The 25,964-nt window shown below is 38.8% G+C and overlaps 1 protein-coding gene across 2 annotated transcripts; it reads left to right on the top strand.

The window, feature by feature from the left end:
* Window positions 1-2,355: 2,355 nt before the first annotated feature.
* On the top strand, window positions 2,356-25,598 carry kcnn2 (potassium calcium-activated channel subfamily N member 2; the record flags this gene model as incomplete). Of its 2 annotated transcripts, none has more annotated exons than XM_079256151.1 (8): window positions 2,356-3,129; window positions 3,528-3,620; window positions 15,118-15,536; window positions 15,771-15,912; window positions 16,029-16,139; window positions 16,265-16,392; window positions 21,859-21,928; window positions 25,326-25,598. In XM_079256151.1, the coding sequence occupies 8 exons, from the start codon at window positions 2,356-2,358 to the stop codon at window positions 25,596-25,598; spliced, it is 2,010 nt and encodes a 669-aa protein (XP_079112277.1). The 2 variants fall into 2 exon arrangements, with proteins under 2 accessions (XP_079112277.1, XP_079112276.1); XM_079256150.1 differs by having other exon boundaries at window positions 3,525-3,620.
* Between the last annotated feature and the right edge of the window lie 366 nt (window positions 25,599-25,964).

Here is a 25,964-nt window from a genome sequence, read left to right as displayed (position 1 = left end):
TGCGGAGGTAAGAGGCTTCCTATTGCTGTTTTGGATTATTAGTGGCAAAACCTTATTTTATACAGTGGCCCAAAAGTATGCATATCATTTTCTGTTCAGATATCACGTGACTGTTAGCTTCCAGCCATTCCTACTGTGTCGGAAAATTGTTATGAGTTTGATTTGTATTAGATATTAGACATATATACATTGATTTGTTGTATTTTGTAGTCCATGTAGATAAAGTTTAGACATTGTACTCATTTGTGAACTGCTTTCTTTAACTCATATATGACCTCTCAGTGGAATGCGCTGGTAATGTTTGAGGCAGGAAGCGTTTCCTGCAGTGCATCTGTTTTTGTCAACTGCTTGGTTGACCTGTTGTTTAAAGGTTAAAGGTTAAAGGCAATAAAGTAATATAGTAAGTGATTGATGCTTAGTGAGTTCAGTTTAGTCTTAAATAAGAAATAATGATTGTTTCATATGGTCTGCCCAGCAACAGAGGAGGAGTTCTGAAACTATATAAGCTGTCGACTTTCGTTACTTCTCAGAGATCTCTCCATGTATGACTTACATGTATCATTTGTGTGAATAAACTAACAAAGGCAGTTTGACTCAGCATCGTTGTTTCTCATCCACAAAGATTTTTCCAGCACACTACCACTAGAGAGAGCTGTAAGGAGCTTCCAAGAACATAGTAAGAAAATTATGCACTGTTACTAATTATAGTGACATGACCATAAATCATGAACTGCAGATTTACCTGTGTGCTAAAAACCAGCTATGTGTTACTGGACATCTGTAGTGGTTTTGCCGATTTACTAAATTTAGTATTTCTTTAATATTTCTCATCTAGTTGCTTGTTCCTCATTCTACTGTATTTTACACAATTTCATTGTCAGATAGATAGATAGATAGATAGATAGATAGATAGATAGATAGATAGATAGATAGATAGATAGATAGATAGATAGATAGATAGATAGATAGATGGGAAGTAAGAGGAAAGACAATCTAAAACATATTTATAACATCATGCAGCTTTAATGAGCTCCCAGCGTTCTTTAAAGTTCAGATAAACCAAATTAGAATCCCGTGAATTGAATTAATAGAGTCTGTTCTCATTCACTGGACTCCACACACAGAAAGGGGGAAACAAGCTTCCGCCTCAAGTCGGTGGGGGTGTCACGTGACGTGTGACTGCAGCCAATCAGGAGTAAGTGCGCATTGCGATCCTGTGCAGAGGGATTGTTTTATTGAAGGGCTGCTTGTGATCAATGAGTGAGTGGAGCTGTCCATGGTACTGAAAGTTAGTTCTTGAGAGGCTGCTTTTCAGGACCCCGAACAGCTCCGCTTTCATTATTCTTGTCCGGAAACGTTACACGTGAACACAAAGACGTCAGTTTTAATGTGTGTGCTTCACACCCGAGTGCTCCAGCTCTCCAGTCTCTATTGTTGTTTCTGTTTCCAAAGACCCCGCTTGGTTTACATATACAGTACTGCGCATACTGTGTGAGAGGTGGTTTTTACATCTCCCTGCAGTTGAAGCAGGCTGAGCAGCTCTGAATAAAATCTCACCACAAATTCAAAAATTATCACTCCAATATAGCCTAACAGCCCGGAAACTAAATTTGTTGCTGCTGCACCTCCAAGACATGTGGATGATTGGGTTTCAGGCTTTGCTTTATGTCTCCACAGCTGCTCAATCTCGGGTAGTTGGCTGTATTTCCTCGGGGTGACATAATTCTTCTACTCCATTAATAACGCAGCCACATCATTTTGTGGCTGCAGACATATAGGTGCTACAGGCCCACGTTGCCACGCGGTCAGAGTGCAGAATGGGATCAGTACCTTGTATATCACATGTGACGGCAAGCTACGTGTGTTCTCTATGAAGCCAATAAATGGGAAATCAATTGAGAATTTACGGGCAAGGCTGACGAATGGTTGATGTGTGTCAAAGCTAAATTGCATCTGTGGAGAATGGCAGTATCTCACAGAGCAGAGGCGTATTGATAAAGTGACATTTGATAACAGAGAGAATGGACAAAACACAGCGATGTGCTTGAACTGACTCCCTTTTTTCAGGCAGAAGTTCAACTCTTTCTAATTGCATGAGAAGAATCGAAAAAGCACCAAATCACTAGTTTTATGTTGATCTTGATTAAATGAGGCAGGGCTTCACGTCGGTTGCAACCTTTTCATGACGTCGAGCCAGTTGTTTTGGTCCCCCAATCGTAGGCTCCTCTCACCTTCTACCGGAGCCGAAATGGATCTATTCGTGCAGCAGCGTCTCTGTCCTCCCGTTTGGACCATAACGCCCTTTGTCGGGGGGCTCCGTGGTACCCGGCTGCTGCTTTAAACAGCAGCACTGACATGGAAACCCCCTTACAGCTGCAGAACGATTTCTTTCCAGAGCAGCAGTTCCAGCATTGTAAGTACCAGCACTACTGCGGGCGGGAGGATCGACTCAAGCAGCACGACCAATGCTGCACCTGCAATAGCTGCACCTGTGATGCGAGAAAAAGCCTCGTCTTCCGCGGGACGTCGCCAACCACTGTGGGAACTTTAAGGACACCTTCGGAAACGTCTTCAAGACAAGGTTGTCAGTACAGCGTCTGTGAGTTCACACCTTCTAGTCATGGTAGTTCATCCAGACATCATCATCCTCACCATCAGCAGCAGCAGCAGCATTGCCGGGATCGGCAGCGGGGCAGTCTGGGCAGCAGCCACAAAGACTGTAACTCCTACAATGAAATAGCCATGAGCAGCTGCAGATACAACGGCGGCGTAATGCGGCCGCTGAGCAACTTGAGCTCGTCCCGCAGAAACATACACGAGTTTGATTCTGAGTCTCAACCTTTGCAGCCCATTTCAGCCGCAGATGCTTCGGACACTTTAGTATCTAAGCCGGAGAATAATTCCACCACACTGATGCCTTACGCATCGGGAGACGGAGGGGGAGGCTGCGGCCACAGCAGCGGCAAATCGGGGAAAAAGAAGAACCAGAACATTGGGGAAAAACTGGGGCACAGGAGGGCCTTGTTTGAGAAAAGGAAGCGACTCAGCGACTATGCTTTAATCTTTGGGATGTTTGGGATCGTTGTTATGGTTATAGAGACTGAACTCTCATGGGGAGCTTATGGAAAGGTGCGTATTTGCTCAAAGTCCATGTCTTGCAGTCCCATTCAGACTACAGTGCATTTAGTGGCTCTGTTGCTTTGTGACTGACGGAGCATTGTTTTCCAGAAAAATAAAAACTTCTTTGTAAAGCATGGAAGAGAATCCTCCACTTTGGGAGCAGTAGTCTGGGCTCTGCCCTGGACAATGTCCCATGTAATCTAGCCTGCCCTGACAAACACAGGCCAACAGGCCCAGTGCTGTCCAACCATGAAGGAGAACCCTTGTTGTTTTGATAACAAATTGCAATGTCAATTGGCTAATGTAGTTGACATGCATTTTCTTTGCAGATATTCTAATTCACCATGACAGGACATTGTTTTGTGTCATGATGTTTTGTCTATATGGCTGTTGTGTTTTTGCAGGAATCCCTGTATTCTTTAGCTCTAAAATGCCTGATAAGCCTTTCTACAATCATTCTCCTGGGGCTGATTATTATATACCATGCAAGAGAGATACAGGTAATGTTGAAACACTTTTTCTTTTATTTTTCTGATGATTTTACGAAGGGGGAAACAGATAGTGTGATGACAGCAAATGTTAAATTGCAGTTAAGTAAATCTCAGTCATATTGCTCTTTGAGGTTCATGCAAGTTCTTTTAATGTGTTTGCTAAGTTGAGGGGATTCTTTCAACATTAATTAAAGCAAATGCTGCTCAGAATGCATGTCGTAACCATAAGAATTTAACGTTTCATTACAATTTAAAGAATATTAAATGAACTGGATTGTCAGAAAGAGCATCTGAACAAAACATCAGGCTTCAATAAACCCTGCAAATCAATTTACTGAACATTAAGCAGCACTAAAGCCATTTAATAATGGTGAGGGGTGTTTTTTGCACTGTAGACTGAGGCCACATCATGCATTTAAGGATTTAAGTCTGCAGCTGACTGATCATGAAACTCTCCTGAGACAGTCCAACACAACAGTGTTGTGACCTTGCATGGAATGGTGATGCTCTTTCTGCACTTCAGCGCTTGTGTCTCCATTGAGTGGCCCCAGAATTAATGCTGCAACTTTCTGCAGGGCAGACTTACGATGCCAGAAAGGTTTCATGCATCTAAGACATCCTTTTCTGTTTTAATTAAATCAATTTCAAAAGGAAAACCTGACTTGAAAAGAAACACAACTCCAGCATTTTCATGAATCTTAAATGGCACCATGTTTAATCATCCTAATGGATTTTTTTATGTTTACACAAGATGGTAATTTTTAAAATGCCTGTAGCTAAAGTTCTTTAAGCTGATGTTGCAATTTTTTTTATCAGTTCTTATTTATTTTTTTCTATTAGGCTATGTAAAATATTCTTTATTGAACAAAAACATGTTATGGACAAACGGTTTAGGATCTTGTCTTGGATATGAAGTTGTTTTATCTGTGGGATGTGCATGAGCCTTGTTGATATATTTAGAAGTTGCAAGTCTCAGGAGGGACTCAGTCATTGCAATGTGTCACTCCTTTCAAATCTCCTCAGTTGTAAACCTTTCTTTATACCAAATGATAGCAGAGTACAGGCATCATTACCATATTTCATTGCACAACAAAAGCTCCCCCCCTGCATACATGTCCCTGTAGATGTTAATAAAATAGAAGGCAAACTGGAAGTTTGCATAATGTAAAACCCCTTTTTTTTTTTTTTTTTTTTAATCTACACATTTTGCTGAGTTCATGAGCAGAGGCTTCATTGTGGTTTGCTTGTACAGATGCAAAATGATGGAAGAATGGGTTACTTGTGATGTAGAGCCCTTTTTTTTTACTAGAACATTAGCGCTACATTGTGTGAAATTAGTTCTGCCTCAGTCACGCATTCATCATTACTGTTGTAATAAACCAATTTCCTTGAGCACTTAATTGTGCAACATATGTTTGGCCCTTGTCATGATATAACAGCATAGTTGTATTTTCTGTACAAATGTGGATTTGATTAGTTTTTAAAAGGCAGAACTGTTTATTTTCTCCTAAAATTAGAGATGGCTTTATTGTTCCCACCATTACAGGCAAGCTCAAATGATTGTTTTTGGTCTAAAACAAGCTCTTCCCTCCTTTCCTTTATTGTCTTCCTCTTCATATTTATCCTACAAGTAGGCTGTTCAAACCCCTTTGATCCAGGCTCCTCTGACAGTCACGTTTAAATCCAAGGCATGTTTCACGTTAGATAGCTCCTGCTTCACAATAAAGACGTTTCCTCATATGCTGACCTAGAAAACTTTATTAAGGCAATTATTTGTCTCAGAGTTGTTTAGTGCAGTTCAGGTTTCACCATAGATCCACAAGGGTTAAACTCTCAGCTGAATTGCAATATATTATCTTGTCATCACAGTCTTACTCACAACTGCCCCAGCATCTAAAGAGATGTGATAATGGTAAGATCTGTCCTCCAGTTCAGAAAATCCCCCTGGGATGTAACTATCAAGTAGTTCCCGGAACTGCCTCTGTCTTTACTATTTAAATCCACCTTGCATTGTTTTTACAGCAACTTCTACCACACCAGCTGCTGCTTTTCTTTCCCCGCCTGAAGGCATTTTCTTGTTGTTGCTGGTTTGTCATTACTTGTGTCCTGCAGGTTGACATATATGCTGGCAAACACACAAACACACTCGTGTGCCCAAACAAGCGCACACAGATGAGTTGATTCAAAATCGGTCTTGCTAATAACACATATGCACACAGAGTCATGAAATGTGTACCTCATTCCTGTTTTCTCAGCATTTCTGTTTTGTCTTTTCACTCATCACAGCACATGCACAGCAGAAAATATCTAATGTACAAAAAAAAATGTTGCATCCAATACAGTTCCAGCCATGCAGCTTTATGACATCCTAACCGAGACTCTATTGATTATTTTCACCAAGGAATCACAAAGTGGTTTCTGTTTTTCTTCTTTATTTTATTAATATACAATTGATTCGTCAATAACATAATTAAATTCCTGCTGAAAAGGCTTAGCACATTTTCTTGGAGGCAAACGTGACAGCCTGGTGTCAGGCAAGCAGTGCACAACAGAAAGAAGCAGTAAATCCTCACAACACAGAAGCAGGGACACGAGAGCATGATTCATGTTAGACAGGAGCAGTTGAAAGAGTTGAAATGCCAAGGTGAATGAGAGAATGACATCCAAACCAAGGAACTCACACAGCTCATGCACCACTGTTGCATCTGCCTCACTCATTCAGCTATCAGATCACCCCTGCCTCCATCTCTAACATTAAATATCGATGGTCCCTGTTCTCAATGCAAACACTTGGGTGAAATCACATGGGTTATTTTCGCAAGAATTTCTCCACGACCACAGGAGACACTATAAAAGTGTTTTTCCCAGAGTTAGGATGCTCCCACTGACTAACGGTGGTGTATACAACTGGCAGAATCAGGAGAAGGTAATTTACTCTATTAACTTACTGGCTGCCAAAGACATCTGCTACAACAATGCCTGGCAGCCAGTGAGTTAATATCAATAATAAAAACACTAAATTAAATATAAAAATACAATAAATTGTACCTCAAGTGTAAAACACTGATCTACTAACTCCAGAGAATGAACTCTGTAATATTATTCTATAATGTCTTGATTTCACACTTTTAAATTGAACGAGTTATCTTTTTATAATTACCATTCAAGAAAACACCATGAACACGCTGCGATGTGCTTCATATAAGCATAAAACATCACTTTAATTAAATCCCTTTTTCATAACCAGCACATCAACTATTCACTGTCACTCAATTTAATGTTATTGTTGCCTCTTTTTGACCCTCACTGAACTTTCTGTCCAGGTTTTATAGAGGTCTAACATATTTGCAGTGTTGCAAAATGGACTGCAGCTTCAAAAAGTGCACTTTTTTCATTCCTGCAGTGAAATAGATTATGCATGCACATCCATGTGTACTCACAGATGCCTGTCAGATGTAGAAGCATGAGTCAGAATGATGAAGTGTTTCCCCACCATTTTCTGCCCCTTTAAAACTGATTTCCTTGTCAAGCTCTGTAAAGACCTCGCCGTCTGATCTTTGCAGGGTTTCACAGAACAAAGTTTTCCTCCTCACAGTAACTGAACACACAAAAGGTCAGGTCAGACAGGACAGAAGTTGGACACCAGTTGTCATTTGAATTGTTTGGGGATACATCTGCTGTGCTGCACTGGCATTGATGGCTGACCTACTGAGCCAAATGTATTGACAGACTGAGGAAGTATACGCTCCTGTCATGCTAGATGTTCAACATGTTTCCTGTCTGGTTTCTTTTCTTTCCGCACAGTCACGTCTTATTCACATATATAAAGCTTTATTTTTCAGTCTGGCTCCTGCTTTGAATCTCAGCGGGGTTTAAGAGTTTAAATGTTTTCCCTATGCATGGTGGGATCACTCCAAGTAGCCTACTTTGGTTTCTTCCTAAAGTCTAAAAACACACGTTAGGTTAATTGTCTCTAAATTGAGCTTGTGTGTGTGTGTGTGTACAAGTGATTGTCTTATGGGTATTAGATTTTTCTAAGGACTGTAAACCTGTCCAGAATGTACCCTGCTTCTCACTTGGTTGCAACTGGGATAGAGTCCAGTACCTGCATTGGTATAAGTAGCAAAACAATGCATATTCAGATTCAGTTACATTGATGTGTTATGTTGACAGCTTGGGATCTACTCAGGCAACTGCATGGTATTTAGATAAGTCTACTGTACTGGAAAACAGCTACTTGCTGTGCAGCATGAGTAGAAACAGCGAAGTTACAGTCAGTTGCTTTTCCCCGGCTTTGATTTGTCATTGTCAAAGCTTTATATGAGCTACAAGCTGAGAGTCTCTTCTTCCTCTGAGACAGCTGATGTGCTCAGTCTTCTCCCGAGTAGACACAAACTGACATCTAAGTTTTCTCCTCTTCTCACATCAAAGCCTCTTTGCTGTGGGGCATATGTGTTAAGGACATTGCTGTGTCTCTCCACCTTGCGATGACAGTTCTGCTGAGTTTTCTTAAACTAATGCAAAACGCTTTTGGGGCTGTTCTGTCTTTGATAAAAGTCAGTGCTGATGTGTTACAGTCACACAACATTACATTTTACAATCGTCTGAAAAAGATAACACAACCCATCGTGCAAACTTGTGCCAGCAGATCCTGCCAAAGCTAAACTTGGCCGCGCTTGTCGGGTCGTCCCTGAGTGCAGTGTATGTGTCAGAGATATGGTGCAACCGCAGGAGACACTCTGCATTTCTCAAAGTGAAATCTGTTCTCTACCTGAGGCTCCAGACTGGAGTCAGATAACCGCCACTGGCTGGTGACCTCAGTCTTTTCACTAAACATACAGGCTTTCACAGGCAGAGATACCCAGCCTCCTGAAGAGCCAAGAATCCCAGAGATTATTAATTGATGGTATTTACGTGATTGCCCACCCCCCTCTGCACACACCCTATGTCTGCCATGTGACTTTAAACATTCAAATGATTTTAGCTTCTTAACGTGTGAAAGTTAGCTACAGCCAAAGCACTTTTGGATATTCAGAGTTTAACTTAGACACTGACAGAAATGCAAATTTCAGACTTAATCTCTAAAACAAAAACCAACCAAATTTGCAGCAACCTCAGATTTACTCAGCAAAGTGGCCTCTTAGTGGCTCGCTTTGATATCATAAATAACGCATTGCATTAATGTCTAATTGGACTGAACCTCTTAACCTAATTTACTAATTAGACTGAGCGATTTCATTCTCAGTGACAAGATATATGTTCCCATCTCTACATTACACAGATTAAATATTGAGCCGCACTCCATTAGTTATATTGAGAGTAGTGAAACCAGTAACCAACCCAGCTAGCATTGTAGGTGGGCTACTCAGAGACTGCTCAGCATGTGCGTACGCAAGGAATAAGTTTAGGACTTATTCAGCTCTACTGCCTGTCAACCTGACATGAATAAACCTTTTTAATGATGAGACAAGGGCATGCACTCCGAGTGATTAGACTGCTTCCTGAGTCCCTCAGAAAACAAGTTTAATTTTCATTGGAAAGTTAGGAACAGTCACTGTATTGGCTGTCATTTTGAGTAGATTTGTTGCTTTTACTCTTGATTGTCACTTTGGAGGTGTAACTATTGTAAAGTGAGACAATTCTGGACAGTTTTTGTTTATCTCAAGGGCTTCTGGAGAATTAAGGCTTAATGTAAAGGTTAATGCTTCCTTTAATGCACAAGTATGTGGCACGTTGTTTGAGGAAGATGAAGTTTTACATTATAAAAGCACATCACATGCCTCTATGTAGCATCAAGTATTTATCCTGGCTTTCTGAAGGTGAAACATGGTCTCAGTGTAAACAAAAACACAATGTAGGGATTTTAAAATCACAATAACCAGTACTTTAATCCCAATGACACTGAAACACATTAAATGTTAAAAGTGAAACATTTTACTATTGTATAAAAGATAGTGGAATTTAATATCAACAACACACTTTTAGAAAGAAGGCCATGTTTACCCTAATGTAATGACAAAGCCAGGGAACTGAGGAGACATGTTGCTGGACTGTTGTCCAATCCCTGTCTAATATGGTGATCTAACTACTCAACAGTGACACTGCATTTTTGTCATGATGTTTCATGATGACACGGCGCTGTTTTATGTTTAACTGATCAAAGGTCAGAACCGCAGGCATATCCAACACCCAGAGTCATGCTGTCGTGATAGATGCAGTTTGTCATATAGCATTGTCTTGATAAAACATCCACGTGTTCTACTGACTAGAAGGGAGCATATGTTGCTTTAAAACCTTTACAAACCTTTTAAGGTGACTTTCCAGGTGTCAAAGTTACTCGTTATATAGGCCATAGGATACTCCTTCTTCTCTTTTGTCTCAAGGACATTTTGTGAATAACATTAGAAAAAGTTTCAGCTTTTGATTTTCTAGACAAGAGAGCACTTTTCCACTTTGACTCAGTTAATTTTAAATGAGCTTTGGCCCAGAGAAGATGGTGCCTCTAGATCAAAGTCACACATGACAGAGTTTTAACTTGAATCTGTGGGTAGAAGCTGAACTTTCTTTTTTTCAGTTTGTCCCCCAGCTATTGAGATTTTAGTGCCACATCCCTCTTCAGGCTTTTGTTACTCTCATCCTCACTGTTACCGCTTTAAAATTCAACATGAGCTCAAAATGAGAAGAGTTTTTTAACTATAATTTGATCCATTGGTAAAATAAATTATATGACATTGTATCACATTGCATCATGTCTTATCTTAATTTCTAAACTCTGGATTTTCAAACCATTAAAAAAAACTCTTAAAAACTCTTAAAAACTCAAAACAGAAAGAAGGGGAAATGTGGATCAGTATTTTTCTAAATTACTTCTATATGTTGAAGTTAGGCTCATTTTTTATTATCTTTTGTGATAAATGTTTTTGTTTGTATGAAAATTTGATAAAATGATGAAGAGTCATAATTTGATCTGATAGACCTGATGTTTAACTGGGTGTTTATTTATGGGGACTGCTAGTACTGTTAGTACTTAGTAAAATATCAGATTTTTTGCAGGAGCTGTTAAACAAATTTTTTCTTTAAGTAAACATAAATATTTATTTAAAGGCATTTTAAAATATTGATACTCTAACAATATTCTTCCGTGGCATGTCAGCATAATTCTACAAACACACAATTATTTATTCCTCACTGCAGAAGTAGTTTCTTTCATATCTATGTCATAACTGCGTGTTTTGGTGGTAGCATGGAATATTTTCATTCTCTGAGGTAAAGGGCCCTTCAGTATTGAATTTCAGGTCATCCATTACCATAATTGCTTTTACTCACCAAGACGCTTTCCTTATGCAACCTTCCTTTAAATGTTTAATCACGCTGTTTTAAGTTAACTGACTTTGTAACTGCTTTTGACAGGACTGGATTGTGGCGTAAAATGTAAAATAAAACGTGGCTTTTGCTGTGTGCAAACAATAGATTTTGTTCCTTTCCAAGCCTTAATTCTTTAAGTAAGAAACCGTAGTCGAGTGCAGTCAAAGCTTGTGTTTCCATGTCTTCATTACACTTGGAAAGCCAAACAGGGTGAGCTGTGGTTAGAGTTACACACTTCTCTGACAGATGTCAGTTTGTTAAAGAAGCTCAGTGTCGCTCATTTGATATGAACAACTGCCCCTGAAAGTTTAATATGTGTGTTTTCCATGTTTGGGGGGGCTTAATTGTGCCTTTTAAATAAATGTAAATGAGCTGCAGAGGCTTTTGTGGGGCAGTTGTACCATTTGTTCGGGGACATGTGCTAGTCTGTTTTGTTTGTAATGTGCCAGCTTGTTTACAGAGTATATTTCTGGCACAGAAGCTTCTTTTGTGCCATTTAACGGACTCAGAGGCTTTGATGAGCATGCAGTGTTTAGTGCAATCTGTGTGTTAATGTGAAACGGTTGAAAAGCTTCAGTTTCAGAGTGTCTTTGAAGGTGTCAAACTGTGATATGTGAAGCATTCATGTATGTCTACAGAAGTGGCAGCATACAGCTTTATTGATTTTTCTTTATGCTTTCTTTGTCCTTGAGTTGAGGAGATTAAAGAAGAGCCCTTTAATGTAAGAAATATGACTATTCTTGTAATTCATTTTATATCCAAGCTAAATTTATAATCTAGGTCACTGATCCCATTAGCCCCTCGGGATTGGGACAGTTCTTTACTTCTATAATGAGAAATCCCAAATTGGACTAAATGGAGGCTTGTTGGCAAATTTCCGAGTCGTAAAGTGTCTTCAGTCTGTCCTGAATATTAACATTTCAGTTGTCAATGTGTTAACGCTACCATTTTGCCTAAAAGCATTATAGCAGCGTTGTAGACTACGGGCAATAAAATTGGATCAAGGCTGTGAAAGAAAGCAGAGCGTGAAAATATATTTTCTATTCTACTCAAAATTTTACTCTTATTATGCAAACCATTTTAGAGTTGCTTCATAATTTATGAAAATTATGTGAGATATTAGCTGTTCAGCAGTATTGTAGGTGTTCTCTACTATTGAATCAAGAACTCCATAAAAATAAATTCTTACTGAACACTGCGGCTGCTAAAAGGCAGCACTCCCATAATACTTCTTTACCTAAAGAACAATGTGTTATATATAAAGGGCCAGGTCTAAAAAATTTTTGATTGGGGAGGAGGCACGAACTGGACATAGTGAAATAGTGAACTGCCAATCACAACTAAAGCATCCATTTAATGTCAAATGTAGTGCAAAAATTATAAAAAATTAAGAATTAATGAGAGATTTTTTATCAACAATTGTTCACTTTGGATGGTTCAGCCTCTTTGTCTTTACTAATAACAGCAAAAACATCAAATTTGCGCCAAATTAACCTTTTTTTGTTTTCTTCATCATTCTTGGCTCTTTACGACTGCATAGCCGTCACATCTGATGTAAACAATTTGGACAAACAAATAAAAAAATAACATATGTATGCAGATGGAAAGATATGACTGAACACTGAATTATGATCAAGAATATGACTGTTTGATGCAGAAGAACAGATAAAAGTACATTACAAGATACATTCATTCATACTTCAGGGTTACGCCAGTAAAGGTCAGGTTAGACTGAATATTTGTTAGAATCTGACTGCATGTATATGAGTACGGTACATTTTTAGAGGGGGATGGACTCTTGTGGGAACTATTATCACGCTAGTCGACAAAAATGAAATTTAAATTAATCTATCTGTGCCAAGCTATCATTTTCTAATCTAAACTAAGTATGATTATATGCTCACTCCTTATGAAACAGCAACTGAAAATGAAAAAAACAGAAAAAATGTTACTAAATTAATTTTTTTTTTTTAAATTACTGTGAAACAAGCAAATAAGAATAAAATCACACCACCAGTTAGATAATGTCCTGCAGGTTCCAGTCCTACATGATAGTCCAAGTTGGACTACTTATGGAGTTAAGTTTGCCTTTTTAATATGTCAAAAAAAAGGATTTAACAGCTAAACTGGATACTGTAAGATATATTAGTGTTTAAACTGTGAATGTGTTGTGTTTGTTGTCCAAAGGAAAGATGTGTAATATACATCTTTACCTTTATTTGAATAAAACCCTTGTCTAATAATTTTCCACATCATGATGATCATTGATCCTGACATAAAATTGGGATTTGTTTTTCTGAAACATTTATGTTTTTATGTTTATGAAAACGTAAAAGTGTACAAATTTAATGTACAGTTAAACAAAATTACCAGAATTTTATGTTCTTTGAACTGGTCCAGTCTTCTACTCATGTATTTTATCTGTCATTCTGGATTTGCAGTTTAATCACAAGTTTATGTCTTTAAGGTGAACATTTGTTGTTAAGGGGAGTAGGTAGCATAATATCACAGGTTAAATACTGCATTTAACATAACTAAACTTGATATTTTGTGCAATAAAAGGCAATAAAAAGAGTAGCTTGTGCATCCTCAAAAAGATTAACATCCTTTTAATATGCTTTCAACGATATAAAAAACCTTCTCTGTTTCTTTATTTTACCTTAAGTCTTTATCCTGATGTCAAGATTTTTGCACAGCCTGTAAAAACTTGTTGAAACCTGCACGAACCTTTGAACCACTTGCTCCCACTCAAGCTGTAAGCTTACAGCATACAGGAAGTGCATATTTTCATTTCAGCACCTAGAAAGTCACTGGACATCCCATGATTCATTACCAAGCATGTTAAGGTTCATGACAAAAATGTAACAGTGCAGCTTTTCTTTTCTCTTTTTTAAAATCCGCCTGCTCTTGTGGTGAAAACACCCACGGGAAAGCCTCGCTCATATTTGCTGACAGCAATGTTTTATGAATTATCTACTGCCACTTGTGACGGCTCGCGCAGGCAGAGAACCTTGACGTGATTAAGTGGATGAAGCAGGAACAGCTGTGGAGGAGCAGTGTGGTGTGTCAGAGAGAAGGGAAGTTAATATGGCTCGATAGCATTTAATCTGCAACCCAAACCAGCAAACACAAACCACCATAAGAGGAGTGAGATTGAGACTTTCTGTCCTCGACCACAAGGATGCTCACGGATCATATGAAAGAGGAGGTGATGGCAGTGATGGCTTCAGCCATCGGTTCAGGGCGAACACACTTTACTGGGAATCTTCAAAGTGAAGAGAGCAGCAGATTGGATCGAAAGTGATGAAGAGGAGGGAAGTGAACAAGCGAAGAGAGCAGCAGCAGCAAAGTGACCATATGAGGAATCTGCTGTATATGACAGAGGACAGGGTTGTGATGAGTGATGAGAGCTGTAGAAATCCATTCATACTCAGGTCCCCAATGAACCAACCTACCTTCTGGCTGAAGTGGCCAGGCAGTCACGACCTTATGTTAATGTGGCCGTGGCAGATGCTCTCATCATAGAGAGCCTCAGAAGTTGAAAATGTTCACTCCAAACTTCTACTGTTATGCTTGAAAAAACTTTTTACATCCAGCTGAAAACTGTTCCAGTGTTAATGTATTATTCTTTTAATATCATGATAATTTTTAATACTTTTGTGTCACAACATTTATGATCAAGTGACTGTCTTACCATGCAAAATATAAACTAAATATATAGTCTACCAGTCACACTTTCCCTTGGATTTAACGGGAAAGTGTGTCCAAACTTTTGAAGGGGAGTGTAAGTGATTAATAAGAAAAGGTTCATAAAAGAAAGAACACATAAAACTTACTAAATATCATACAATCATTTCATAATAAAGCTCTTGCAGCCTTTATCAGATTCTCCCTTGTGTAGGATCTAACCTTGTAATCCTTCCCTTATCATATCAGTTACGTTTTATTTTCTCCTCCAAATGTTAGTCTGAGCACAGATCTTTAACAAATGTGGCTCGTATAAGATTTAATGACGTGGAAAAAAATTATAACTTGCTCTTTAATAGTTTAATGATTTTCTGTGGCTTGCTGTGTCAGCATGATGAAAATGTTTACTACCTTTCGCTCTTCATCACTAAAACTGTCCCCCTTCCCTTTGCAGCTGTTCATGGTGGACAACGCAGCCGATGACTGGAGGATAGCCATGACTTATGAGCGCATCTTCTTCATCTGCTTGGAGATCCTGGTGTGCGCCATACATCCAATCCCAGGGAACTACACCTTCACCTGGACAGCACGCTTGGCCTACTCCTACGTCCCATCCAAGACAGATGCAGACGTGGACATCATTCTGTCCATCCCCATGTTCTTGCGGCTGTATCTCATCGCTCGAGTCATGCTGCTACACAGCAAGCTCTTCACCGATGCTTCGTCGCGCAGTATTGGTGCACTCAACAAGATTAACTTTAACACGCGCTTTGTGATGAAGACTCTCATGACTATCTGTCCTGGCACTGTGCTGCTGGTCTTCACTATCTCGCTATGGATCATCGCTGCATGGACAGTGAGAGCTTGCGAGAGGTGCCTGGATCAGTTTCTCATGCTTTGCCTTGCCCCACAGCATAACAAATAGATAAATGTGTAAAAATGGAGAATGTGCAGGTTTCTAAGCTCAGCCTGTGTCTGAGCATCAAAGGATTTCTACCAGTCAGATCTGACCATTTATTTATTATCTCATTTTATGTGCTACTTTGGATTAATTCTTGTTTTTAGGTCAAATGTTGGTCAGTTTGTTATATTTGTTATTCATTACAGGTATCACGACAACCAGGACATTACCAGCAACTTTCTTGGAGCCATGTGGTTGATCTCAATCACATTTCTAACCATTGGATATGGAGATATGGTTCCACACACATACTGTGGGAAAGGGGTCTGCCTCCTGACTGGCATCATGGTGAGTACAGCAGACTGGGTGCATTTCCTCTTTATTTAATTTAATTTAGCTGCTATTAAGAGCTGCTATGGCATGACTGAATAAAAAGAAACATTATTCTGCATGTGTCCTGTCAGGGTGCTGGCTGCACTGCCTTGGTTGTGGCTGTGGTGGCAAAGAAACTGGAGTTAACCAAAGCTGAAAAACATGTCCACAATTTTATGATGGACACCCAGCTAACAAAACGAGTGAGTCAGTGCTCCCCACTCATCACCGATGTATGGTCTCTCTTCAGTCCCAACCCAATGTCTCACTGTATCTGGTTTTTGTTTGTCTTTTTGTGTTTGTTTTTGTTTTGTTTTTTTCCTTGTAGGTGAAAAACACAGCTGCGAATGTTCTCAGGGAGACGTGGCTCATCTACAAGAACACCAAACTGGTGAGGAAGATGGACCACGCTAGAGTCAGGAAGCACCAGAGGAAATTTCTTCAAGCCATTCACCAGTAGGTGCCACGCTGTAACCTTGCCTTTTATCCAACAGGATGTCCATTTGACTCACACAAACCTGAAATCTGAATTGTTTGACACCTGTAGCAAAATTTGTGTACCCATGGTATTAAAGATCGAAGGATGCACTAAGTAACTGTGTTTCTTTGACTTGACAGGTGCACCGCTGTGGTTGTCTGAATAATAAACCACACACAGGAGCCAAATTATTGTTTTAATACATTAGATTTACATGCTATATCAGTAACAAGGTATAAATTGCCATGAGAGAAGTTTTTGTTTATTTGGGGTTTTTTTTTTTTTTTTAAATAAAACTCACTTGAATTGAAATATTCTGGAGTTACAAAAGTATGATATTGATTTTTCTCTTGCTGGCCATGTGCTGTCAGATTGACTCTTGTGTGTCTCTTTCTCTGTGAGTCAGATGTCAGGCTGACCTCAGGGCTGACACATCGGGGTTTCTACTTCTCTAGCGGCTGGTCAGACACTTACCTGTCAGCCATTCGTTTAGTGGGTCCCCAAGGACCTCCAGCTTACTCCAAAACAGTATTGATTTAGCCTCACCTCAGTGTTGTTTTTCCTCACCCTATAGTGCTTACTAGCACTTCTTCTCTGTGGCTCCTTTCAGTAGCTGCTGGATTTATCAAGTTAAAGGACTGCTGTGAATTTGTTAGTCGCCTAATACATAAGAAACATGTCCTTTGTGTCTATGTTTGCTTGCTTTCCGTGGATTCGCTCATGCATATAGATCTGTGGTCTTCTGTGTGCAACTTTGATTTTCTCATGAATCTTTTGAACATACGTTTATGTTTTAAAGTCCTTGAGATGTTCAGTCACAAATAAAGAGAGGGAAGCACAAAAAATCCTCCAGTTGTCTGCTGCTCCTTCTGCACCCTGCATCCAGATTAGTGCAGTTTCAGAGCTTTTCTTGCTGCTGCATTCTCGTGTCAGTATGCCCTTGCTGTTGTATATCGGTAATTTGTAGTGGTGATGACAATGTCTCATGTCTACTTTCTGTCCTCCAGGACAGCCTAATAATGGAAATTACTTTTAGCCACTGTCTAATCTATAAAGAACCAGATTCAGAAGCCAAAAGTCACATCCAACTCTGTGAGCAGTAACATCTCAGCATGGTATCGGCATCATCCTGTCACACCTCTGTCTTATAAAGATTTGGTCTTGTTAGGAGGTAGTGTTCACAGGCTTTATCTGTACTTTGAAATTGCATCTGTACTCAGTGTGCAAGGTGTCGTTGACAAAGTTTTGATTAAGATTAATTGGAGTAGGAAGCAGCCTGACAAGTAGAGGCTTGTCAAAGGCCTAAAAATGTCCTTGACCTGTCATAAGGTGATTGTAAACATCAAATCAGATGTCATCATGCTTGTTTTCTCTTGTTAAACAGAGCTGTAGATTATTTGAGGCACTGCCCGTGTCGGTTACGATCATGGTTGTGTTTGTTGACTGTCTTTCTGATAATCAGGATTAGGACTAATGGGGAGAAAAGGCAATTAGGAGGAAATAAGTGAGAAAAGAGTACTACTGCTGTTCAGAAACAAAGTGGCGCAAGCTGTGTTTCCATTACAACTTCTGAATCACCCAAAAGCTGTGAAGAATAGACAAATGGAAATAGTCAGTTTGCTAAACTGTTCAGAGGCTTACTTGATGATTTTACCTATATTGTGGTAGGCCTGATGTGGTTTTGGAGGAATGAAAACAACTTTGCAAATTGCATATGACCTGGTAAAGATAAAACCAACATTTCCTGTCTGAGCTGCATACTAGCTGATGTGACTATCCAGTGATATTACCACAGTTATTCCTTGAGCATAAAGTAATTCCCTAAACAGCATCATCCATTCTTCATATCTATATCCACCGCAGTTTAATTTTTTTGTGCTGCTTGAGATTTGTGTCTGGTTGGGATGACTGCTGGTTCTGATTCATGAACAATGGCAATAAAGCCTAAACCGCGACCGTCTGGCAACACTGCACAGACTAGTTTACTTCCTTTAAAGTAGCCAGTGGAAACATGACTGATTCACTTTTCTTTTTTCCATCTTTTCAAAACATTCACTTAGATTTTATTTGTGTGTGGAAACCCAGTTCAGCAGACATGAGAGTGAAAGCAGTCAGAATTCAGGAAGCACACTTTGCCATCTGAGTATGTTTATCTAATCTAATGTTGTAATAATTCATTTGTCTACTTCATGTTTCCTTTTTTCCTGTTTGTGTCAACACAATGCAATAGAGCTCGAAAGTAAGTCTTCGCCTTAAATGTAGATAGAAACCTTTTGTGTGCATGCTAACGAGAGCCTGTCCTTCAACCCAATGATGTTACTAAAAGTATTTTTAAAAATTACACTCCCTCATTTGATAAGTGAAATTCATGCCTCAATAAAGTTGTAGATATCACCTGTTTCACACGCCACAATCATGATGTTGCCATATTATTTAAGGTGCTACAGTTATTTTATCAGTGCGATTCAGTTAAGCACAATACACCCACACTTACACACATTCTTTACACGGTTGTCCAGAAAACACACTTTTATACAACACACACTGCAGATTGTGAACACATCTACAGATCCATATCAAGTGAATTTCAATTATCAGTGAGGGTGTTTTTCTTTCCATTTCTGCATGGATGTGATGAGACTTTGACCTTTAATCAGAAAGCCACTGATTAAACTCCAACCAACTGTGTTTTCACATACCGAAGGATGACGGCTAGAGCTCCACACCTAACAGATCTGCAGTAGTGCAAGTATATCATTATAATACACCTAAAAGTCATGTTACATACAACGGAGCAGTCACGCTCATACGCATCAGGGCTCAGGGTCATCTTTCGGCGAGTGGAACCATTGTTATGCCTGTTCCAGCATTTGCAGCCTCATTTCCTCCATTCCTTTGCTGGATGACACAGTTGCAACAATCGAGGCTGGTAAACAGCATAATAACATGAACATACAGCTGTCATGCAAGAATAATTAGGAGAATTAGCAACAGAGAGTGTTTAAATGCTGCTGAGGTCATTTGGATCAGATATTTCATCACAAAATGGGCAGAAAGCAGCCAACAGTCTTACAGAGGGTTTTAGACCATAACAGCTGTGAAATTAAGTGTCCCCTTTGGGATCAATGCCCCTTTCCACCCACAAGGTTGAAGTGTGAATCATAGCAGGAAGCAGGAAAATGAGTGCTTATTAGCTCAAAGATCAGAAAACTGTAGATGCAGGAAAATGACCCTCGAGGATGAAGGTCAACTTCCAAGCAATCCCGTTAGTGCCTGCAAGTGTGACTGCCAGTGTGAAACTTATAACAAAGAAAATTAGAAGTCAAACATAGGAAAACACACAACATCCTGACCAGAAAACTATTATTTGAATCAAACTATCTGTAGCAATTTCTTTTGAAACTAACATTTCAGTTCATTGCTTTGCAAATCTGTTCAAACTGTGGACGTTACCCTGATCTAACAAGGATCCGACTGCTGATTAACAACCTGCTGAATTACATCACACAACTCAATGCTGAATTGCTGATGCAACAATCAGAGAATAAATTCTACACGTAGGCTCTTAATTAAACTGAAATGATTGCAACCATCTCACTGTATTACTCCAGCAGATCCACATCTGAACATAAAGAAAATGTGTGTTTCTAATATATTTAAGTGAAAAATTAAAAAGTAATGGAATCTTAAACAAGTCTCAGCCAAGCAATATATATATATATATATATATATAGAGAGAGAGAGAGAGATAGATAGATAGATAGATAGATAGATAGATAGATAGATAGATAGATAGATAGATAGATAGATATGTCTGTATTTGTGTGTGTGTGTGTGTGGGGGGGGGGGGGGTATGCAGCAGCACTAACTGAGATTGCTTAAAAAGATATAGTGAGTCACTGAAAAGCTTAGCGTAGCTGTTTCCCTCTGATGAATAGCAAAAGCATTTTAAGTGCCTGTTCAGTATGAGAACTGCCGGTGAGGAGTGATTGACTGAGGAAACAAGACAGAATTTAACTGATAGGGAGGGCATGCTTCTTCACTCTGACCTCTAGTTGACCTGAGCTTCGACCCCTTCTGAAAGCTGTCAGTCCTCCAAGTATGCATATTTCTAGCAGGTTTTTATCACCTGCAACGGGCTTTATTACTCAGTATATCAATTTTTTTTTTTTTTTGCCTTTCATTTGCTCCCTGGAATGATATAAGTTTTATTTGTGCTGTATTAAACATGTCAGGTTAAGGGTCAAGAATCTTTACCCTTTCCCATGGTCTTGCTTTTGTGGCTCCTGTGGCACCCTCTGTTGGTCTAATCGGTCATCTTCAGTCCACTTGTGCCTTCAGGAAGCAGAAAAATTTCTGGACTAATTAGTAGACTTTTGCCCCATTTTAAACTTTTCATTCCAAGCTTAAATTTGATTTACATTTACACATGACTTTACGGTCACCTGACCCTTAAAACTACATAAATATCACAGGAGCAGGTTTATCATGGTTACACAATAAATGGGAAACATTTGCTAACCTGCCATCATGACAAGATTTTGCTCTTGTGCTCACTTTAATTAGCAAGCGTACCTAAAACAGGCAAAAAAAAAATACAATATCTTAAAACCACATGGGCTAATGTAAAACTGCTGCTGAGCCCCCTGAGAAAATGTGCAAAAACGGGCTTCAGCATTCTAATTAAATAGGAATTGTGAATTCTCGATGCATGTTGTATGGAGTAGGTGAGATATTTTTTTCTCTTCATTATACTTTGCACACATTGCAGTTTAATTTATCTCACAAGGTAACTGTAACATAACAAATTAAGTCTTTTATGCCCTTTTCAGTAAGTAGTGAAATACTTTTTTTCAGTTATGCAAAATTAAATCTCAAATTATGTGGACATTTGAGTTTTTCAATTTTAAACTTGAGATTTTTCATATTACTGGAGAAAGCCTCTCAGAAGAAACACAATAAATGGAAACAAACAGCTGTGATCTTAATATTAAATATTGCGCTCTGGCGTTTCCATAAAACACAAGCAGATTTACTTTGCTCTTAAGTGGCAAAACCATTTACCTTTATAGAAGAGTTGGTTTAATTAGAAGGGGACTTCAAGGAAACAACAGGGGGCCATTTTGATGTTTCTAATCTTTATAGGTGCTCTGTAGGCATATGATACGAGTCTCCCTTGTTTCTTATATGGTTGCAAGCATTGGTTGAGTAGAACACAGAGTTGATCTCATTTCTCCTTCAGTGCAGCTCTCTCCCCCTCTGTGGTCTCCTTTCCACTTGCATGCAGCTCAACCAAACGGACTGACCCCCTGCAATCCCTGCATTCTAAACACACATCCTGTGCATGTCCTAGGAGTGCTCTCCATGTGTATGCCTTGTGTGTGCACAGATTTAAGATTTATGATAGCATTGATTCACTGGGTTCTGAATGGTCTTGTGTTCAGATTGAGAAGTGTTAAAATGGAGCAACGCAAGCTGAATGACCAAGCAAACTCACTAGTGGACCTTGCTAAGGTAAGCTAGACAATAACAGATCTACTGCTGCATTCTGCATTAGGTTTGTTTCACTTGTTTGAGTGAATTCGATGAATGTTATTTCACTTATTGAATTAGTTGTGTTTTCTTATGTAGACAAAGTCTACAGGTGTCAAATAAACAGACAGGCTTTACATCTGTGTGGTGGCTACGTTACCTGAAAGTCAAGCTGTTTGGTGATGAACTAATAACCTCTCTGTATTTCGGTGTGAATTACTTTTCCAGGAAATGCTCTCCTGAAATTACTGAATGAGACAAACAAGAAACCCCTTTCCAAAAAAAAAAAAAACCCCAGTTTTTCCACTTTGTGTGTCCTGTAACGTTTGTCTTCTGATGCACTAAAGAGAAGTCGACAAACCTCAGGGAAAGACCAGGCAGTCTGCCAGCCTGACACAGCAGAAACAGTAACCTGGGAAGGGAGACACACTGTGATCTGATGATTCAGCCAGAAGTAAAGGCAGAGAGAAAGAGAGAAAGGTAGAGTGCCTTGACATTCAAAAGTACACCACAGTTACACTGGATCCAGGCCAGCGTGTCATGAAAGGTATTAGTTAATATTGCCTAATCATCTCATGCTGTAAAACAGCAGTGAGAGTTGGGATATGGCATTGGAAAAGATGGCTTAGGGCCAGTGCCACTGAAGGAATCTTTTAATGGCTGTTGTAGGAGCCTACAGCCATGAGAGGGCAGTGTAGCTTGTCTGTTCTCATGCTCTCGACAGTATGGAGAGGTGGAGAGATGAACATGTGAATCTTTCAAAGAGACATTACCACTGCAGTGCACAGCGAAATTCCTCAGATCACAATGTATTCCCTTAATTCATTATCTCCTCTACAGTCTCGTATTCTGTCTAAGTTTACCATTTTTTGGAGAATGCTGCTTTTTCCACAGCATGTGTGTCACAATTACCAATTTGTCTGAATTCTGCATCCACAAAATGCAAAGATCCTTACTCAAGCTGTTGTTTGAAAGTATTTCGAACACTTATCCTCCCACCCTCTTTTCTGCTTGTTATCCTGTCTAGAAGAAAAGTGATCAACTCAATTTGTGGTATTATTTATTGATTGATGAATGCTTGCTCTGCGATTATGACATTTGCTCTCTCATGACTCACTCAGCCTAATTTTTGCCCTTTTTCTTTAAAATGGTATATTATTTCACTTTGCAATTTAAAGATAGACTTAAATTATTCCCGCTCCTACATTTTTGGGTGTGTGTGGTTGAAATCATTTCAAGAAGAAAAACATGAGTGGAGGATCATTTCTTTGCTGAACTTGGTTATTCACTCAAAGATCTTTGCATTATAAGAAATTAAGGATCGAACAGAGTAAAACTGCCAGGTTTAGAGTAATCACAAACAACCTATCCCATTATTTCCAGCCTCATATTCAAAAAAGGCAAGGTAAGTGATAGATAACATCACCTCAGAAACCACAATCTGCTAGCTTCACTCTTAAAAATTACGTTAAATGTGACACGGATTCCTGCATTGGCTGTTGATGATAATGGGAGCGTGAAATTCAGGGATTTTACAAAGCATCAGCTACAATTAATCCTCTCAAAACAAAGGGCTGATACATCAAAAGAGCCAAAGGCATCATCAGCAGCCACCTTATGGTCTGGTCAAGGTCTTTGGCATCTGCCCTTCTGTGTCTATTTCTGTCAGAAATGATAGACACTGAAACTTGTAGCATTAAAAACAAGTTAAATTGACACCCTTTCAATAAAAAAGACAGTTGCCCCTCATGTCCTTGCGCTCCAGACAGATGAACTGGATGCCAGCAGAAAATGTCACTTTGAAGTCATATTTCTGCACTCAGATTGTGTGATCAACTTGTCAAATCCTCTTGGTACATTTCTAATCCCTTTAGCCAATGTCAAACACACCTGCCCACTCAATGTTGATTTTAAAAGAAATTCTTCTGACTTTTTATATCAAGACACATCTTCACCATCAGTCTAATGACACATAAAATCTCTCACATATGAATTTATAATGACTACATGGCTAGGTGTATTTGCAAGAATTATAATTTGTTTGAAGTAATTTTGGCCATAGTGGAGGCAGATTTGACAAAGGATCAAATTTTGACACATTATAGCCTCATCAACAGGTTTTGCATTTAGTTAGTTCATTCAGTCCCACTATGTCTTCTATTTTCTTTTTTTGTTCTTCATCTTAGACACTTTAGATTTGAACATATGTAGCCAAACTGCTGCACTACTACTACTACTACAATCTATAGCATGGTTAGACTTTCGTTGTACTCCTCATTTCTGGGCTCATTTTTCTTTTATTTAGCTAAATCATGTTGTTCATCAGTTGGTATTAAATGTAACTATTAATGGGACATTTATCAAATCTCTTCTCCCAATGTTGACAGCTTTTTTTAGTCTTCTGTCATTTTTGTTTCAATTTGTCTTACAGTGTTTTCAGACCTCAAATTTAAAGTAAATATGTATGTCTTCCCCATAAATAATGATGTATAGTAAAAAAAAAATTAAAAATTCATTAGTATTTAGTAAAATATCCTATTTGTAATTTGTTATCATTGAATTATATGAAGGACACATGAGAGGAAAATTCAAAACAATGAAAATGCAGGCTAATCATTGCATTTGGTTTATAATTTATGTTTTTTACAGTATCACATTTTTTTGTAAAAAAGGGATCATAATCTATGAAATATTACATTCAGTATTTAAATTTTAAATTTGGTTAATATTTTTTAGGTTTATCTTTATATACAGTCCACATGCTTATGCAGACACTGGAATGCTTTCTGTGTTCTTGTTGTGTTGTGATGTTTTTGCTAATTACAAAAATAAAATAAAAAACCTCTGAAGAGTAACACAAGTAACACAAACTATGCAGTCCTTTTTCAGCTTGTATTTTCATCTATTTTACTTTGTTAAATTATTGTTTATGTCATATCTTACATTAGATTTAGTGTTTGGAACACTGAGCCAGTCTGAATATGAGCCTATTGTTAGAAATAAATGTAAATCCACCTTTTCTTCATTTTTTTTGTTTGTTGGGCAGATGTTTTTGCATTGTTTTTTTTTTTTTTGGGGGGGGGGGGGGGGGGGGGGTTGTTTGTTTTTTTGGTTGTTTGTTTGTTTGCTTGTTTGTTTTTTGTTTCTTTTACGTCTAGTTGTGTTGAGAAAGTGACTCTTTTAATGTGAATGAATCTCACCTGTTCTTGTACTTCATTTCCTCTCTTTTTCAGATCATTTGCAGCATTTACTGAAGTCCTATAAAATGTTATTTATGTATATATTTAGAAACAAAACACGGATCCACTCTTTTCAGGCCGAGGCAGGCAAGAGTTTAGAGAATTACTGCATCTAATGTCTTTCCTCTCTCCTGTTGCAGACTCAGAATATCATGTATGACATGGTATCAGACTTAAATGAAAGAGGCGAGGACATGGAGAAGAGGATTGCCCTGCTGGAGACAAAGCTGGAGACACTACTGAGTAATTTGCAAGCTCTGCCTGGACTCATCAGCCAGGTCATCAGCCAGCAGCACAGGGACTTCCTGGAGGTGCAACTACCTTATGACAAACACAGCCCTGAACGCTCACAATCAGTGTCACGAAGGAGGTCATCCTCCACAGCGCCACCCACATCCTCAGAGAGCAGCTAGAGTCCAAGAGGAATGCATCCACGGAAGACTTTTGCCATCATATGGCCAAGTTGCATTTATCGTAAAGCCTTATGGTTTCAATAAGTATTATCCAAATTCTGAATACAGAATCTGAGTTACTGGGGACAATACATTTCAACGGATAACTTCATACTGTTATTGTTTTTGTTTTTTATTATTATTATTATTATTATTACCTCAAAAGATGAAGTTATCCTTGCTCTGGTGGCATGTCCACAAATAATGGCTCTTCTCTCAGTAAAAACTGAAACGCCTATCTATAAGGCTATAAGAACTCTTCTTCATCTCTATGCAGAGGTAGCCAGTTCTAGGTGGCAAGGTTACCAGGTGTGACACTATTGCACT

This window comes from Telmatherina bonti, assembly GCF_933228915.1.
Source record: "Telmatherina bonti genome assembly, chromosome: 17".
NCBI lineage: Eukaryota > Metazoa > Chordata > Actinopteri > Atheriniformes > Telmatherinidae > Telmatherina > Telmatherina bonti.
This window is presented reverse-complemented; position numbering and strand designations above follow the sequence as displayed.